The following is a 20,379-nucleotide window of genomic DNA, read 5'->3' on the forward strand; positions in this document are numbered from 1 at the left end:
TGGGGCACTTGGCGTTCAGTGAGGTTGCTGTCACAATGGAATTGTAACAAAGAAGATGATTTTGTCAGCAGCCATTTTGTCTCCCAGTGTCTAATGAGTTTGCCTCTCTTCCAGGGTCCAGAGGGGAAACAGGGTCCCCCTGGCAACCGAGGACGGCATGGCAAGAAGGTACACACCTGTTTTACTATTAGCATGTGTTGATAAATGACATCACCGATTCCTCATGGGTGTCCGTGCTCTCACATCTTTACTGTTGTTCTGTTATCAGGGTGAGGCTGGCAAACCAGGTCCTATCGGTGAGACAGGGGACATCGGGGACATCGGCCAGGAAGGAGGGATGGGACTGAAAGGAGCCAGAGGAACCAGAGGCCCTGTGGTCAGTGCCCAGTTATGTATTCTCCGAGTTCTCACCCCTCCTAACTTCCTATGTGGGCAATATGCGTAGGAAAGTGTCCCTCATTAGTACTGAAGGGAGTCTATCAGGTTATTGTGTTGTTCAGGTCACTGGAGTGGCCAAGAGGACAGCAGCCTCCATTCGGTCTCAACAAGAAACACTTGAAATTAATGGAGCTGTTTCCTTGTGTCCTTGTGTTGGTTGAGATGAGGTAACACACTCAGCATCCTACCACCCAGTAGAAATACTTGTTGATATACATACACATACTCTCACAATTGACAAATTGCATAATTACCAAGTCATTGGCAGGCCTGTAATATTTTATATAAAAAATGTTGATGAACTTCCTAAGTTTCCCTCTCTCTCTGGAGAAGCAACCCTGAATGAATGACCTCATATTACATTATTCAAACCTGGCAAAGCCTCTGTCAGATCAGTAGCTCAGACTAAGCAGAAGTGATCTGACATCTTTCCTAATCTCTAAAGCTAATCTCCCTCTGTTTTGTATAGCAATTAGCAGGTTGCTAATCCGGTAGTGTTTGAAGACAAGCAATAGGCCTATCAGATTTTCTGTTATGAGTTGTAAAAAACAGATGTCAAAAGCAGAGCAAAGGCTTTAAATAACTGTTTTCCCCCTGGAGCACGGGATCACACAGGAAGACATAGAGGAAGGAAAACTCCTTTCCTTGGAGTGCTATGCCATGAAACCTCTGTTGTGATAGCTGGGAAAGGAAAGATGTACGGCTTAGTGTCATACAACACCTCAGGTCCAGGGATGCAGCCTGCATAGGTGCTTAAACGTTTAACTCCAAGTTTATATTCAGCATAACCACATAGTGCAGATAGAATAGCAAAACAAATGGTTGTAAAAATGAATGTGTCTGTTTTCTGCATGATTTCCAGGGTCGTCCAGGAGTCATGGGGCCTGAGGGAATGCCTGGAATTGCAGGATACACAGTGAGTTATTCCTGTCTGTGCTACAACACACTTCTCTTTATATCTCTCTCTGTCTCCTTCGATCGCAATCTCAAATCTCACTCACTGACTCCCTCACTTGCACACACTCATACACACAGACACACACACACGTTCAACAATAACTTTAAAGTGTTTCTTAAGGGTTTGTGTGTCTCTTCAATCACTAATAACAACATAGGTATGCAACAAAGATATTCTAAGCCCTGTTCTGTTATGGTGACATGTCACTCATGTCACTCACACCAAGTCATGACTCCTGAATTCCTTATCAGATCAGCTCTCTTCCCCTAAAAGAGATTCACCCCAGTCTCTTCACCTCAGAGATTCACCCCAGTCTCTTCACCTCAGAGATTCACCCCAGTCTCTTCACCTCAGGAAGATTCACCCCAGTGAATCAATAACATGTTAACACACACACATATACTAACAGTTCTCTGCAGCCAAATACAACTAGACAACATAACACCTGGTGTTGAATCAATACCACAGCAAACCGACTGCCAGAACAGAGAAGAAAGCCAAACCCCAAACCCTTAAAACCACATTTGTTTTGGTACCTCCACAGCCAGTCTTCATTCTGGTTTTCAGTCAAACACAACTAGACAGAGAGATTCACCTCAATACCACAGAAAACACACACCTAGCCAAACAAGAAGAAAGAAGAAATTGGATATGGTCAACCTCAAACCCTTATAACCAAAACCTCTGGCAACTCCAGAGGACGCCAGGTCATCGCCAATCTCATTCTGGCTTCTAGTTTCGTAACGATGCAGGGGCACTACAAGTTCACGTGGTTCCTTTTTAGTCTGTTTGTACTGTACACTCACTCTTAGCTCAATCACACACCCACCCACATTGTTGAGTGATTTCTGTGGTCCTGACAAATAAGTCATTATACCAGGGATATATTTCTCTCCCTTGCTGTCCTGAGTGTGTTTATAATGAAGCATCGTGTTTAACACAATGTTGACAACCCACACCGTGTCAAGTTATGTATTATTGTACTGTCTGTCGACCGTGAGTTATGGGTTCTTTGAATATTATGCAGCATATGATGTAGATATAGGTGAGTAATCATGGGTTTGGTTATTCTTAGGGCCACGCCGGCAAACCAGGACCCATAGGACCACCTGGACCCAAAGGTGAAAAGGTACCCTATGCATTTGCATGTTTTTTGTCCTTCTCCTACACACAGTGTTATGTTTTCAGCCTTTTGAAGATAAATGCCATGTACTGTAACCTTCTATTACTAGCCTGTTCAACCTCTCTTTCGTATCGTCTGAGATCCCTAAAGATTGGAAAGCTGCAAAGAGGGAGACACTCTAGACCCAAACTGTTACAGACCTATATCTATCCTGCCCTGCCTTTCTAAAGTATTCGAAAGCCAAGTTAACAAACAGATCACCGACCATTTCAAATCCCACCGTACCTTCTCCGCTATGCAATCTGGTTTCAGAGCTGGTCATGGGTGCACCTCAGCCACGGTCAAGGTCCTAAACGATATCATAACCGCCATCGATAAAAGACAGTACTGTGCAGCCATCTTCATTGACCTGGCCAAGGCTTTCGACTCTGGCAGTCTCTATAGGGGTGCCACAGGGCTCAATTCTCGGGCCGACTCTTTTCTCTGTATATATCAATGATGTCGCTCTTGCTGCTGGTGATTCTCTGATCCACCTCTACACAGACGACACCATTCTGTAGACTTCTGGCCCTTCTTTGGACACTGTGTTAACAAACCTCCAGATGAGATTCAATGCCATACAACTCTCCTTCCGTGGCCTCCAACTGTTCTTAAATGCAAGTGAAACTAAATGCATGCTCTTCAACCGATCGCTGCCCGCACCTGCCCATCCAGAATCACTACTCTGGACGCTTCTGACTTAGAATATGTGGACAACTACAAATACCTAGGTGTCTGGTTAGTCTGTAAACTCTCCTTCCAGACTCACATTAAGCATCTCCAATCCAAAATTCAGTCTAGAATCGGCTTCCTATTTCACATCAAAGCCTCCTCCACTCATGCTGCTAAACATATCCACATAAAACTGACTATCCTACCGATCCTTGACTTCGGCGATGTCATTTACAAAATAGCCTCCAACACTCTACTCAGCAAATTGGATGTAGTCTATCACAGTGCCATCCGTTTTGTCACCAAAGCCCCATATACTACTCACCACTGCGACCTGTATGCTCTCGTTGGCTGGCCCTCGCTTCATATTCGTCGCCAAACCCACTGGCTCCAGGCCATCTATAAGTCTTTGCTCGGTAAAGCCCCGCCTTATCTCAGCTCACTGGTCACCATAGCAACACCCACCCGTAGCACGCCCTCCAGCAGGTATATTTCACTGGTCGTCCCCAAAGCCAACTCCTCATTTGGCCTCCTTTCCTTCCAGTTCTCTGCTGCCAATGACTGAAACGAATTGCAAAAATTACAAAAGCTGGAGACTTATATCTCCCTCACTAGCTTTAAGCATCAGCTGTCAGAGCAGCTTACCAATCACTGCACCTGTACACAGCCCACCCAACTACCTCATCCCCATATTGTTATTTATTTTTTCTCTTTTGCACCCCAGTATCTCTACTTGCACATCATCATCTGCACATCTATCACTCCAGTGTTAATGCTAAATTGTAATTATTTCGCCACTATGGCCTATTTATTGCCTTAACTCCCTAATCTTACTACATTTGCACACACTGTGTATAGATTTTTCTATTGTGTTATTGACTGTACATTTGTTTATCCCATGTGTAACTTCGTGTTGTTTTTGTCACACTGCTTGGCTTTATCTTGGCCATGTCACAGTTGTAAATGAGAACTTGTTCTCAACTGGCCTACCTGGTTAAATAAAGGTGAAATAACATTTTTTATAAAGTTTGTTGTGCCAGAGTTGGATGGGCGCATTTTGGCATGCTGTCTCATTTTACTGTTGTGTCAGAGTGTACTGAGTGTATTTTGGTATGGTGTTCCAGGGTTACCCTGGAGAAGACAGTAAGACCCCAGGACCTGCCGGGCCACTAGGTGAACCAGTAGGTCTCGCCTTCCTTCAACTTACCTGTCCTCTTCCTATGTGTGTATGGCTTAGGGCTGAGTCAGAGGTGATGTCCAAAATGGCACCCTATGAAAGCAGTATATTAACCGTTTTCTAATAGTGGTGTTGCTTGAGGCATAGTTGTCCAACCATGCTTGACAGAGGTCCAAGAGAATGGATGTCCAAAGCCGCTTTGTGGAGGCTGCTGAGGGGAGAATGGCTCAAAATATTGTCGGAGCGAATGGAACAGCATCAAACATCTGGAAACCAGTGCATTTGAAGTGTTTAATACCATTCCACCGATTCCTCTCCAGTCATTACTGTAGTGTGTGTTGGGCTCCTGAGTGACGCTGTGGTCTAAGGCACTGCATCTCAGTACTAGAAACATCACAACAGACACCCTGCTTCAAATCCAGGCTGTATTCCAACTGGCAGTGATTGGGAGTCCCATATGGTGGCTCACAATTGGCACAGGGTTTGGCCGGTGTAGGCTGTCATTGTAAATAAGAATTTGTTCTTAACTCGTTTGCCAAGTTAAATGAAGGTTAAAAAATATATTTTTTTTACCTCAAGCCCGTTCTCCCCAAATAAGGTGCCATCAACCACCTGTGCCAAAGCGCTACAGTAGATGGCTCTCAGCATAGCTTGTAAGCAGTGTAACCTATAAGAAGGAAGGTATTCTGTTATTGGCTCAGAGAGTTTAAGGTGAAATACAGCCTTTCCTAAAAGATTCAGAGCCCTAATGTATGTGTGTGTTTGGGCAGGGTCTCCAGGGTGAGCGAGGAGACCGCGGAGAGCCTGGAGATGAGGGATATCAGGTAAAACCACCATAAAAACCACAACATCAAATGTATCCCAAAATCACTTTTCTGCCGTTTTTTCTGTTCCGTTTCCATTATTTTCTTTGGTGCTTGTATTAAAGCAGGTCTGAGACCACACATCTGAGACATGAGCATCCCGGATTACTGAATTCCTAGTGATTAGTCAGGAGGAAATCTGGTGTTATTGGCATAGACACTGAAAACTAACACACACACAGGCGAAACACACACACACACACAGGTTCAGGTCAGGTGTGAAGTTAACAGTACAAGATGAAAGTTGTGCAGAGCAAAATCCCAGAATCCCCTGTGGCAGGGTTACTAGAGCTCTCCCCTCCTATAAACACTTTTCCCAAGTGCCGCCCTCCTCAGAGAGAGAGAGTACAATGGTTTTAAGCATTTATAAGCATTCTTCTGCTGAACTGGATATCAGTTCAAAGTCACGGTTGCTAATCTTGATTTGGCAGTTGTTGAGAGGCTTGAGAGACTTCCAGGATCCCATTAGATAAAAGTGTGTGCGTGTGTGCGTGTGTGCGTGTGTGTGTGTGTGTGTGTGTGTGTGTGTGTGTTAACTCTAGTTGACCTATGGGGCTTCCCCCCCTTCTGAGTGGTGAATTTATAGAGCAAATTTTGTCTGAGCCACCTGCAGCCCAATGTAATAAAATACATACCTAGAAAGCTTGGCCTGTGAACTACAGTACTCTGTGGTTCTGCTATTCGTATGGTATGAAGCTTAGGGGACTATATCGTGCTGTTGAAAGAAAGATAGATATGCGAACACAGTTGATGGCGCCCACAGTTTTATTGTGCAACATTTCGCCCTAAAGATCAGGCTTATTACAGCTAACCTTGTGTAGCTGTAGTGAACCAAGACATAGCTAGCTGAACCCTGACACCTGGGTCTCACTAAATGACCTGACTCAACCTCCAATATCACCAATTCAGGTGACTGTGAAGCTGTAGCGTTTCACCTAGAGCTGAGTGATATGGACAAAAATCCATATTGTGATAAATTGCCTCATTAGACGTGCTAATGATAAGGTTATAACAATGTGCACCACAGTTTATTTTAATTATAATTTAAACTACTAACGTTACTACTAGTTTGATGGTTGTAGCCATCAATTGTCCCATTAACAATCACCCATATTAGCAAACTTATTTCATTTCAAACTTTTGCGATAATTGATCGGTGTCGATCATTGATGGTTTATCGTCCCAGCTCTAGTTTCACCTGTATAATGTCTTTGTCTCTTTGTTATTTTCAGGGCCACACTGGCATCACTGGACTTCGCGGGGCTGTTGGAGCACCAGGCCTTCCTGTAAGTCCAATAAATACTATGTGTAGGCTTATCAGCATCTACAGTTGAAGTCGGAAGTTTATATACACTTAGGTTGGAGTCATTAAAACTCGTTTTTCAACCACTACCTGTGGATGTATGTCACGGCTGTCTTCCTCTTCTTCGTCTGAAGAGGTGTAACAAGGATCGGACCAATACGCAGCGTGGTAGGTGTCCATGTTTTAATATAGAAAAAACTGAACAATGAACACCAATACAAAAACAATAAACGTAACAAACCGTAACAGTCCCGTGTGGCACAAACACTGACACAGGAAACAATCACCCACAAAATACCCAAAGAACATGGCTGCCTAAATATGGTTCCCAATCACAGACAACGTTGAACACCTGCCTCTAATTGAGAACCAATCTAGGCAACCATAGACTTACATAAACACCTACAATGAACACAACCCCATGAACTCTACAAAAAAAACTAGACAATTCAAACACCCTAGACGAGACAAAAACACACAAACATCCCCCATGTCACACCCTGACCTAACTAAAATAATAAAGAAAACAAAGATAACTAAGGCCAGGGCGTGACAGTACACCCCCCCAAAGGTGCGGACTCCGGCCACAAAACCTGACACAGATTGGGAAGGTCCGGGTGGGCCTTTCTACGGCGGCGGCTCGGGTGCGGGACGTGGACCCCACTCCACCATAGTCAATACCCGCTTAGGTGGCCTCCCAGGAACGAGGACCCTTGCAGCGAGTCCCAGACTGAAGACCATCGTAGAGGGCGCCACTGGACGGAGGGGCAGATCTGGACTGAAGGGCAGCTCCGGACTGAGGGGCAGCTCCGGACTGAGGGACAGCTCCGGACTGGGGGGCAACTCCGGACTGAGGGACAGCTCCGGACTGAGGGGCAGCTCCGGACTGGGGGGCAGCTCCGGACTGGAGGGCAGCTCCGGACTGGAGGGCAGCTCCGGACTGGAGGGCAGCTCCGGACTGGAGGGCAGCTCCGGACTGGAGGGCAGCTCATGACTGGCGGGCAGCTCATGACTGGCGGGCAGCTCATGACTGGCGGGCAGCTCATGACTGGCGGGCGGCTCTGGCGGCTCCTGACTGGCGGGCGGCTCTGGCGGCTCCTGACTGGCGGGCTGCTCTGGCGGCTCCTGACTGGCGGGCGGCTCTGGCGGCTCCTGACTGGCGGGCGGCTCTGGCGGCTCTTGACAGACCGACGGCTCTAGCGGCTCCGGACAGACGGGCGGCTCTGACGGCTCGGGACAGACGGGCGGCTCTGACGGCTCGGGACAGACGGGCGGCTCTGACGGCTCGGGACAGACGGGCGGCTCGGACGGCTCGGGACAGACGGGCGGCTCTGACGGCGCTGGGCAGGCAGGCAGCTCAGATGGCGCTGGGCAGGCAGGCAGCTCAGATGACGCTGGGCAGGCAGGCAGCTCAGATGACGCTGGGCAGGCAGGCAGCTCAAACGGCACTGGGCAGACAGACAGCGCAGACGGCACTGGGCAGCCGGCAGACTCTGGCCGGCTGAGGCGCACAGTAGGCCTGGTGCGTGGTGCCAGAACTGGTGGTACCGGGCTAAGGACACGCACCTCAAGGCTAGTGCAGGGAGCAGCAACAGGGCGCACAGGGCTCTGGAGACGCACAGGAGGCTTGGTGCGTGGTGCCGGAACTGGTGGTACCGGGCTGGAGACACGCACCACAGGGCGAGTTTGTGGAGGAGGAACAGGGTTCTGGAGACGCACTGGAAGCCTGGTGCGTGGTGTAGGCATTGGTGGTACTGGGCTGGGGCGAGGAGGTGGCGCCGGATATACCGGACCGTGAAGGCGTACAGGAGCTCTTAAGCACCGAGCCTGCCCAACCTTACCTGGTTTAATGTTCCCCGTAGCCAGGCCAATGCGGCGAGGTGGAATAGCCCGCACTGGGCTGTGCTGGCGAACCGGGAACACCATGCGTAAGGCTGGTGCCATGTACACCGGCCCGAGGAGACGTACTCGAGGCCAGATACGTTGAGCCGGCTTCATGGCACCTGGCTCGATGTCCACTCTAGCCCGGCCGATACGTGGAGCTGGAATGTACCGCACCGGGCTAAGCACACGTACAGGAGACATCGTGCGCTCTTCCGCATAACACGGTGTCTGCCCGTACTCTCGCTCTCCACGGTAAGCACGGGGAGTTGGCGCAGGTCTCCTACCTGACTTCGCCACGCTCCCTTTTAGCCACCCCCCCCCCCCCCCCCCCCCCCAATAAATTTTTGGGACTCTCAGGCTTCCAGCCTCGCTTCCGTGCTGCCTCCTCATACCACCGCCTCTCGGCTTTAGCTGCCTCCAGCTCTTCACGAGGGCGGCGATATTCTCCCGGTTGTGCCCAGGGTCCTCCGCTGTCCGGAATTTCCTCCCAATTCCATAAGTCCTGCTGCTGCTGCTCCTGCTGCTGCTGCCGCTTACCACACTGCTTGGTCCGAGTGTGGTGGGTGATTCTGTCACAACTGTCTTCCTCTTCTTCCTCTGAAGAGGTGCAACAAGGATCGGACCAATACGCAGGGTGGTAGGTGTCCATGTTTTAATATAGAAAAAACTGAACAATGAACACCAATACAAAAACAATAAACGTAACAAACCGTAACAGTCCCGTGTGGCACAAACACTGACACAGGAAACAATCACCCACAAAATACCCAAAGAACATGGCTGCCTAAATATGGTTCCCAATCAGAGACAATGTTGAACACCTGCCTCTAATTGAGAACCAATCTAGGCAACCATAGACTTACATAAACACCTACAATGAACATAACCCCATGAACTCTAGAAAAAAAAACCTAGACAATACAAACACCCTAGACGAGACAAAAACACACAAACATCCCCCATGTCACACCCTGACCTAACTAAAATAATAAAGAAAACAAAGATAACTAAGGCCAGGGCGTGACAATGTATTTCAAGGCCTACCTTCAAACTCAGTGCCTCTTTGCTTGACATCATGGGAAACAGGTACAAAAGTATCTATATCCACAGTAAGACGAGTCCTATATCGACATAACCTGAAAGGCCGCTCAGCAAGGAAGAAGCCACTGCTTTGAAACCGCCATAAGAAAGCCAGACTACGGTTTGCAACTGCACATGGGGACAAAGATCGTACTTTTTGGAGAAATGTCCTCTGGTCTGATGAAGCAAAAATAGAACTGTTTGGCCACAACGACCATCGTTATGTTTGGAGGAAAAAGGGGAACGCTTGCAAGCCAAAGAACACCATCCCAACCGTGAAGCACGGGGGTGGCAGCATCATGTTGTGGAGGTGCTTTGCTGCAGGAGGGAATGGTCCACTTCACAAAATAGATGGCATCATGAGGGAGGAAATTATGTGGATATATTGAAGCAACATCTCAAGACATCAGTCAGGAACTTAAAGCTTCATCGCAAATGGGTCTTCCAAATGGACAATGATCCCAAGCATACTTCCAAAGTTGTGGCAAAATGGCTTGACGACAACAAAGTCAAGGCATTGGAGTGGCCATCACAAAGCCCTGACCTCAATCCCATAGAAAATGTGTGGGCAGAACTGAAAAAGTGTGTGCGAGCAAAGGAGGCCTACAAATCTGACTCCGTTACACCAGCTCTGTCAGGAGGAATGGGACAAAATTCACTCAACTTATTGTGGAAGGCTACCCGAAACGTTTGACCCAAGTTAAACAATTGAAAGGTAATGCTACCAAATACTAATTGAGTGTATGTCACGCCCTGACCTTAGTTATCTATATTTTCTTTATTATTTTGGTTAGGTCAGGGTGTGACGAGGGTGGGTATGCTTGTTTTGTATTGTCTAGGGTTTTTGTATGTCTAGGGGTGTTTGTAAGTCTAGGCATATATATGTCTATGGTGGCCTGAATTGGTTCCCAATCAGAGGCAGCTGTTTATCATTGTCTCTGATTGGGGATCATATTTAGGTTGCCATTTTCCCTTGGGTATTTGTGGGTTCTTATTCTATGTTTAGTTGCCTGTCTGCACTAGCCATATTAGCTTCACGGTTCGTTTTGTTCAGTGTTCGTTCTTTAAATAAAGAAGAATGTATGCTTATCACGCTGCGCCTTGGTCTCCTCCCTACGACGGCCGTGACAGTGTATGAGAAATAAAAGCTGAAATAAATAATTTCACATTCTTAAAATAAAGTGGTGATACTAACTGACCTAAGACAAGGACTTTTTACTAGGATTAAATGTCAAGAATTGTAAAAACTGAGTTTAAATGTATTTGGCTAAGGTGTATGTAAACTTCTGACTTCAACTGTATTTCTAGGTCACATTTTGTTTTGCACATTGAAATAAGAATAAATCCTGTGTGTGTGTGATTTTGTTGATTAGGGAACACCAGGGGAACCCGGAGAACCTGGCCTGAAAGGAGAAATGGGAACTCAGGTGAGTGTGATTATGCTATTCTTTGTAAATCAGTGCATCGGACTCATTCCGCTCCTGGCTTGGGGAAAGGAGAACACAGTATTTGTTAAATCATGTCTCCCTGGAGCTCTAGATCCGATGTTATTGTATAACTAGATAATCAAAGTGTTACACCAGCCTACTGCAGAGCTTCCTACAGGCTTCCTTGGCTCTGAACACCATGAGGGTCGGGTTGAGCAATCACCTGTCAACGCTATGGGAGAAGAGGAGACACTCACTTCCAAACTGCAGTTCCTAACATGCTAGCCAAGCCGTGGAGACAACCGTTTTAACCTAGGACTCTATTGCTCTCGATCAACAAGCCGACGTGCCAGAGCATAAGCATTGTCATGTGAAGAGAGGGAGAAAAAAACACTTTTATTCCCATGAAATCAGACTGGGCCAAAACAATGCAGACAGGCTTGAGCATCTGTGCCTTTGATACCAGAGAAGACGGATGAGGGAAGGAGAGAAAGGGGGGGAAAGAAGGAAGCAGATAATTATGTTTGTTTGGCCACCCACTGTGCGCTTCGTTCTTCAAAGTGTTCCGTCTGAATTCCACAAGGCTTGAGAATAGACACTGGAATGCAGAAAGCTGGCATCAGTAAGAATTTTGGAAAAAGGAGCTATTTATTATGCACTTCAAGTCTAAATTACTTCACTTCAAGTATGAATATTTGAACTGCAGCTTGATAATGTATACATTTTCAGAGTTTGTGAATATCATTCATTTGTGACATAATGTTGCTCTTTATGGAATATAGCTCTTTATGTACAAAAATAGGATTCTTTGGTCTGCATATGGTCACATATTTCCTAAAAACAAGCTGAGGTACTGTATCTTACATATATAGTTCTAAATACCTTTGTCATGTTAAGACATGCGACTTGGCCTATTTGCCTATTTTATCAGATTGAGTCAATATTGTTGCGTCACATATTGAGTGCAAGTTCGGCCTTCTTAGAACAATCTGAACTGGAGTAACACAAGACTAGAGGTCTATGAGTGAAGTATACACTATGCAGAACTGTATATGTAAACATCCATTTAGTGTGCAGTAAGCCTAAGACTTAATCTTACCGTTTTTTACAATCACTTTGGCACTAATTTCAGAACCTTGTGGTCATTTTTCAAAACTCTAGACACAAACTCAAAACAGTCATCACTTGTAACACAGGCTGTCCAATGTTCAAAACATTGCATTGTGCATTCACGTCTTTAAAGAAACCTTGCACTTACAGAATCATTGGTTCAAATAACTAATTAATCATGAAACCAATCATGAAACCATAGGAACATTAATTTAGATCACCCACACAAGATACCGATAGTTTCACTGTGTAGTTGTTCATACAATCATTAAATATTGTAGTACAAAATATGTGATACATGTTTCATTATGGTACTACATGTAAATACATCACTGTAAAAGGACTAGTAGAGAAAATACTACAGACACAGTGGTATCATTGAACAAAATCTAAAATGTATTGATGAAATACAATAAAATCACAACATAGGTTTCTTTGAATCAAAGCTACAAAAAAGAAAAAAACTACAGTAAAACATCATCTGCAGTGTTCCTCACCTGGCTTACTGTAAAAAGCAAAACAAAGGATTGATTACTGTACTTCTACATTTCCATCAACCCTGTCTTGTGGATTTGGCCATAGGTTCTCATCCACATCACAATGGATGTTTTCATTAGCCAAACATCTTGGGAAGAATCTTCGAGCATGGCGAATCCAGGCCTGACACTGGTCTGCCGTGATGCCATTGCATTCTTCATCCATGGCCTGGAGAAGGGTGGCCAGGTCACCTATCATATACCTTCCACCTCAATGTGGAGAAAAATTCCTCAGTCGGGTTAAGGAAAGGAGAGTATGGGGGTAAGTACAAGGTGGTAAATTGTGGATGGGCCTGAAACCATGCTTGCACCATTTGAGCATGTTGGAACCTGACATTATCCCACACAATGACGTAGGTCACGCCATCAGCTCTACAGACCTGATTTAGCTCATCAAGGAAGTTTACAACGAGAGCTGCATTATATGATTCAATACGAGGTCTGCGTCCCACCACACCCTCTTCCGATATAGCCGCACACCTGGTGATGTTTGCTCCACGTTGTGCAGGTACTTGGATGGTTGCCCGCTGGCCAATGAAATTCCAACCTCTCCTCCTTGTTTTGGCCAGGTTGAACCCTGCGTCATCCAAAAATAGGAATTTATGATGGTTTTCGTCAGCATCCAGCTCCATCACCCTCTAAAAATACATTTTGGAAAGAGAATTACTGATTACAATGTAGAATTTTGGGGGAATTTCTCAAAATAGGCATCTTGAAACTGAACATACCTGAACGTACTCAGTCCTCAGTTGCTTCACTCTGTCTGCATTTCTTTCAGAAGGCACATTTGTATAGCTGTTTTAGAGACACCTGGTGCCTTTTCAGCATGCGTGCAATAGTCGGCAAACCTATGGCTTCCACATTGTTGAACATGTCGTCATTGTCCAAGATGTGCTGCCAAATTTCTGTAAGGCGAATATTATTTTTGACCCGAACCAAATTGACCACAGCCAGCTCTTGTTGGTCAGTCAGAATTTTGCCTCTGCCTCACCTATTTGGCCTAGTCTCAATTCTGCAGGGAAAATTACAGTAAGAACACATTTAGTCACATCACCTACTCTGTGGTACTCATTGGCATGCATAATACAGTCATTTGACAATTGAGAGTAGCCTAATGTTTAGTGCATGCTGAAGTCTTACCGGTTCTCATTGCGGAAAGTTCTGATGATTGAGGCCACGGTTTATCTTCTGAGGTTTGGTCAAATCATTGTAGCTGCCTCAGTCATTGTCATGCCATGATTTACAACATGGCCTACAACTATTGCTCGGATTCCATTGGACACTCTTTGCTGTTGCTGCCACTGGCTTGGTCCCTGGCCTTGTCCTCTACCACGTTCCCCCACACCTCTCAAACGAGGCCCACAACCACCTCTCAGAAGGGGTGCTTGTCTCCTGACATTCCTTTCACCACCACGTTTTCCTCGTCTTCCTCCTCCCACTGCTTGACCTCTATTGTGACCTGGATCACCTGCTGACTCCATGTTATCTCTATGTTGTTGCAGGTGGATACCACTCATTACACTATATACTCGAGTTGGCAGTTTTGGAAAAGCAATTACAAGGGCCTGCATACATACACTCACCGGCCACTTTATTAGGTAGACCTGCGTGTTAACGCAAATAGCCTGCTCCTTTGAATAGCGAATCATGTGGCTGCCTGCAACTTAATATATAGAATATATAGAGTAGAGAGCTTTAGTTGTTGTTCGACGAAACATTAGAACGGGCAAGATGCGTAATCTAAGTAATTTTGACCGTGGTATGATTGCTGGTGCCACACATGGTGATTCCAGCATCTCAGAAACAGCTACCCTCCTGGGATTTTTGCGCACTACAGTCTCTAGAGTTTACAGAGAATGGTGCGATAAACAAAACACATTCAGTGAGCGGCAGTTCTGTTGGCAAAACACCTTGTTAATGAGAGGGGTCAGAGGAGAATGTCCAGACTCATTAAAGCTAACAGAAAGGCCACAAATGCTCAAATAACAGCCGTTTAAAACAATGGTGGGCATGCTGCAAAAGGGGGTACTACCCAGTGCTAGATAGGTGTACCTAATAAAGTGGCCGGTGAGTGTACAGTAATGTCAAATCTGAAAACATGGTCTGGAAAAGTGGTACATGGGACCATAGAAACAGTGTCTGATAAAGAATGATGATGAAATATTACATCCATAGATAATGTAGTCCAATTGGTTCATGTTCCACGGTAATTGGTGTCATTGGATCTCATTATCCTGAAGCTTTCATGATCTAAACATGGAATATTGTTTGTCAGTTTCCATAAAACTATGCATTAAGAGTAATGCAACAGTTACTTATCATTTTCAGCAGGTGTATCAATTGATAGTTAGATCATTGTAATGAAATTAATAGACAGTCATCTCAGATGTAATGTGTGAATTGCATTTTGAAATGGTAATACTTTGATGTTAATTTGTGTCATTTTGAACAGGTGATTTTAGTTCAATGAACAAATGATCTTAGCTTTATGTGTATTGTATCCAAGCAATTGGAAAAAGTGTTAGTTTTGAAAATATGCTTTTTGATCATCGGTTATGAGTTTTGTGTCTAGAGTTTTGAAAAATGACATCAAGGTTCTGAAATTAGTGCCAAAGTGATTGTAAAAAACTGTAAAGTAACCACACACGTCAGGGAATAAGCAGACGCATGTAGATAAATAATGGATTTGTTTTTATTGGTAACAAAACAATTGGTGTGTGTGTGTGTGTGTGTGTGTGTGTGTGTGTGTGTGTGTGTGTGTGTGTGTGTGTGTGTGTGTGTGTGTGTGTGTGTGTGTGTGTGTGTGTGTGTGTGTGTGTGTGTGTGTGTGTGTGTGTGTGTGTGTGTGTGTGTGTGTGTGTGTGTGTGTGTTTGTACAGGGCTTCGAAGGGAAGAAAGGAGCGAGGGGCCTGACTGGAACCGCTGGTGTTGAAGTAAGTATCACATCACCACAATGTAGAGAAGACATAAAGAAAGACGGACAGAGGGAGAGGGTGATGGGAGAGAGGGAGAGGGTGATGGGAGAGATGTAGAGAGGTACAGAGGGAGAGGGAGGAAAGAGATATACTGCATTACATTCTGTACTACAACAAACAAGACTAATGCATTGTGTTACGTGGAGATTACATTTACGCTATGGACTACTTTGTAGGGGTAGAAATGGGGAGAGAAGTGGAGATAGAGGGACGGACAGAAATAGAGATAGGGAGAGAGAGAGCGAGAGAGAGCCTGTGTGAAGAGATAGAAAGCAGGGAAGGAGGGATGATGGAGAGAGAGAGGCCGTGGAGTGATGGAAACAAATTGAAATAGTTATTGCCGAGAACATGCTGAGTGATGGTATCAAAAGGTTCTACAGCTGCACCATCGAGAGCATCCTGACCGGTTGCATCACCCCCTAGTATGGAAAACGTTCGGCATCTGACCGTAAGGCGCTGCAGAGGGTAGTGCGTACGACCCAGTACATCACTGCGGCCAAGCTTCCTGCCATTCAGGACCTCTCTACTAGGCGGTGGAAGGCCCAAAAAATTGTCAAAGACTCCAGCCACCCAAGTCATAGACTGCTCTCTCTGCTACCGCACGGCAAGCGGTACCGGAGCACCAAGTCTAGGTCCAAAAGGCTCCTTAACAGCTTCTACTCCCAAGCTGTAAGACTGCTGAACAGCTAATCAAATGGCCACCCTGACTATTTGCATTGACCCCCCATTGACTATTTGCATCACTGTTTATTATCTATGCATAGTCACTTTACCCCTACCTACAGTACATGTACATATTACATCAATTACCTCAGCTAACCTGTAACCCTGCACATTGACTAAGTACCGGTACCCCCTGTATATAGTTTCATTATTGTTATTTTATTGTGTTACTTTTTTTACATTAGTTTATTTTGTAATTATTTTCTTTTTTCTTTATTTTTTTTACTGCATTGTTGGTTAAGGGCTTGTCAGTATTCGGTGCATGTGACAAATACAATTTGATTTGATATTTACAGAGAAGTCCATAACAATGTCCCGTACATGTACTGTCCATGACATGACATTTCATTGGGTTTGTTTCATTAAAGTAGCAGGACAAAATGTTCAGTGCTGTATATAGTCAGTCTGTAGAATATTAGAGCATATGACAATATGTTGAGGTCAAAATGCACTTCCCTTTATTTTCCATAAAGCAGTTATAGATCCCAAGCCATCACTGCCAGTCGGGAATGTATCTCTTTATTCCAGATGTCTCTGAAGGTAGATCTATATACAGCCAACTAAGGGGGGAGAAGGCCGTGGGGGACTGGGAAAGGTTGGGAGATTAGAGCGGTAGTGTATCGTAGTGTAGGTGGTTGGATAAAATGCATTACAGTTAGAAGTGACCTCAACTGGCTAAGACCTGAATATTCACGTTAGTGCCCATAACTAATGCCTTTACAAGTATTGTCATGGAGACACAACAGACTGAGTTTGATATTGTTGTTTTGTATTTCCCAGGGCGAAATTGGTTTACTTGGACCCAGAGGCATGGAGGGATACGCTGGGCCTGACGGTCCTCCAGGACTAGTTGGGTTACCAGGATTTCCAGGGAAGACTGGGCGACAGGTAGGCATCATATCCTGTCTCTCTCACACACACACACACAGGTAGCTACACTACAATTATTCCTGTGCCTGCAGACACTCACACACACACACACACACACAGAATGGGGCCCTATAATCTGTCCATAAACAAACTCTTGCCCTGTTTGTGCTCTACAGTAGGTCACAGTAAGAGTCAGGGGATTATTACATTGTGTAAGCAAACTTTAAGAGAGCCTTTTTCTCAGCATCGTTAAATGTCTGTGGCTGACAGTCTGACCCGCTCTCTGAATCAGAATAAAGTTTACAATCTAGTGACCCCTTTCTTATTTAGTTTTACCACGTCTCCTCGTTAAAAACCTCACTCGTCTATTTCTCTTGCGACATTACACACAATCACAACACTAGCTAGCGTCACAGTAAATCTCCAACAATGTCCAAACTGAATAATGGGCTGAATAAAGTTATGAGATTATCCCATTATTAAAGGAAAAATACACTCAAAAACTATATTATGGTAATTTTTTTATTAGTCCATGTCAGCAATCAAGTTTTCAAGATATTGGATTTTCAAGAAGCAAAGTGTCACTTGCCACATCATAATGATGATGCATAATGCATCACATGATGCAAAACGAATACTTCTTGAAAATCCTAAATCTTGAAAATTTGACTGCTGACATTGAAAACATCTTGGGAACCGTGGACTAATGAAGAAAAACAATCCTTTAAGTAGATTAAGACAACAACACATTATTAATGTGATTGTGGCTAGACTGCGACCAGGATGGAAAGACTCCTGTAATCCAGTAAATCAACATATCACAGGAGAAATAGAGCTTTAGAAGACTGAAATATGGCTGCCCCTCCTTTTCAAATCAAATGAAATCCAATATTTTTCACATACACATGGTTAGCAGATGTTAATGCGAGTGTAGTGAAATGCTTGTGCTTCTAGTTCCGACAATGCAGTAATAACCAATGAGTAATCTAACCTAACAATTTCCCAACAACTACCTTATACACACAAGTGTAAAGGGATGAAGAATATGTACATAAAAATATATGAATGCGTGATGGTACAGAACGGCATAGGCAAGATGCAGTAGATGGTATAGAGTACAGTATTGAATGCTGCCATCAATCCACGGTTTCTAGTTTGGGAATGTTTTAATAGTTGTTGTGGGTACGACATCGCCGATGCACTTGCTAATAAACTCGCTCACCGAATCAGCGTATTCGTCAATGTTGTTGTTTGACGCAGTGTGGAACATATCTCAATCCACGTGATCGAAGCAATCTTGAAGCGTGGAATCAGATTGGTCGGACCAGTGTTGAACAGACCTGAGCGTTGAACAGTGTTGAACAGACCTGAGCTTCCTGTTTTAGTCTCTGTCTATAGGCTGGGAGCAACAAAATGGAGTCGTGGTCAGCTTTTCCAAAAGGAGGGCGGGGGAGGGCCTTATATGCGTCGCGGAAGTTCGTTTTTACTAGCCCTGGTAGCACAATCGATATGCTGATAGAATTTAGGGAGTCTTGTTTTCAGATTAGCCTTGTTAAAATCCCCAGCTACAATGAATGCAGCCTCAGGATATGTGGTTTCCAGTTTACATAGAGTCAAAGTTTGTTTAGGGCCGTCAATGTGTCTGCTTGGGGGGGAATATATGCGGCTGTGATTATAATCGAAGAGAATTGTCTTGGTAGATAATGAGGTCGACATTTGATTGTGAGGAATTCTAAGTCAGGTGAACAGAAGGACTTGAGTTCCTGTATGTTGTTATGATCACACCACGTCTCGTTAATCATAAGGCATACTCCCCCGCTCCTCTTCTTACCAGAAAGGTGATTGTTTCTGTCGGCGCGATGCGTGAAGAAACCAGCTGGCTGTACCGACTCCGATAGCGTGTCTCGAGTGAGCCATGTTTCAGTGAAGCAAAGAGCGTCACAGTCTCTTATGTCTCTCTGGAATGCTACCCTTGCTCGGATTTCGTCTACCTTGTTGTCAAGAGACTGGACATTGGCGAGTAGTATGCTCGGGAGCGGTGCGCGATGTGCCCGTCTCCGGAGCCTGACCAGAAGACCGCTTCGTCTGCCCCTTTTACGCCGTCGTTGTTTAGGGTCGCCGGCTGGGATCAGATCCATTGTCCCGGGTGGTGGGCAAAACAGAGGATCCGCTTCGGGAAAGTCGTATTCCTGGTCGTAATGATGGTGAGTTGAGGTTGCTCTTATATCCAGTAGTTCCTCCCGACTGTATGTAATAAAACCTAAGATTACCTGGGGTACCAATGTAAGAAATAACACGTAAAAAAACAAAATACTGCATAGTTTCCTAGGAACGCGAAGCGAGGCGGCCATCTCTGTCGGCGCCGGAAGTCTCCCTTCTCCCTCTTCTTCTGGGCGCCTATTCTTCTACTGATCTAGCATCAGGTCCACCCTGTCCAGCAATTCTAATCTAAAAGGAGACATGGATCCTAGTTCAGCACTCCTGCACACTGGGAGGCTTAATGAATACGGATCCTGCTCCCAGCAGCTCTGTTTAAAGTGCTGAAGGATATTTGTCAGGAAATGACTGGTCATTAAATGGCTTATTTGATTTGATTGGGTTTCTGTGGTCAGAGATCAATGGTATTCTTGACACTAAAGTCTGCAGCCCTGAGTATGTGGGTATTTCATGCATGGATGTCCTTTAGTCTTCCCCTGCTACCCAGACAGCCAGACCGACAGTATTAGCCACCCTGTCTGTCAGTTACATAAGAAGCAGGTCTGGTGGCACAGAGGCGGTTAGGGAGGGAGTTCTTCACGGTGAAAACCCATAGACTCTCTCTCACAGGGACGGATATCCCAGCAGGAAACAACCAGGGTGATTTTACACACATACTGTAACTACATTACCTCCCAAGGGAAAACAATACAGTCAGGACTACTGCTTCAGCTACCCGAGAAGAGTCGACCTATCGGAGTGTTTTACAGTACACTCTGTCCTCCTCCTCTTCTTCCTCCACTACTTGTTCAACTCTTCATCATTATCATCACCATTTTCTTCTTCATCCTCCTCCTCTTGTCTTCCCTTTCCTCCTATTTCTCTTCCTCTCCCTCCATGTCCCTTTTCTGAATTGCTTGAATGGCGTAACCAGTGAATGGTACATGCCTGGCAGTAATTGTTTCTGTCTCTCTGTGGGTCTAACCTGTGTCAGACTGAGTCAGG

The 20,379-nt window shown here is 45.1% G+C and overlaps 1 protein-coding gene across 2 annotated transcripts in view; it reads left to right on the forward strand.

Annotated features, from left to right (window-relative positions):
* Positions 1–20,379, forward strand: part of LOC129810766 (collagen alpha-1(XXIV) chain-like) — a 234,889-nt gene that overhangs the window by 185,015 nt on the left and 29,495 nt on the right. For both annotated transcript variants that reach the window (XM_055861629.1, XM_055861630.1), the window contains exons 38-47: positions 115–168; positions 269–376; positions 1,301–1,354; positions 2,472–2,525; positions 4,355–4,411; positions 5,178–5,231; positions 6,503–6,556; positions 10,911–10,964; positions 15,490–15,543; positions 17,089–17,196. In XM_055861629.1, the coding sequence (XP_055717604.1) occupies positions 115–168; positions 269–376; positions 1,301–1,354; positions 2,472–2,525; positions 4,355–4,411; positions 5,178–5,231; positions 6,503–6,556; positions 10,911–10,964; positions 15,490–15,543; positions 17,089–17,196 (651 nt within the window). The remainder of the gene's footprint in view (positions 1–114; positions 169–268; positions 377–1,300; positions 1,355–2,471; positions 2,526–4,354; positions 4,412–5,177; positions 5,232–6,502; positions 6,557–10,910; positions 10,965–15,489; positions 15,544–17,088; positions 17,197–20,379) is intronic.

Source organism: Salvelinus fontinalis, chromosome 14 (assembly GCF_029448725.1).
Source record: "Salvelinus fontinalis isolate EN_2023a chromosome 14, ASM2944872v1, whole genome shotgun sequence".
Classification (NCBI taxonomy): Eukaryota; Metazoa; Chordata; class Actinopteri; order Salmoniformes; family Salmonidae; genus Salvelinus; species Salvelinus fontinalis.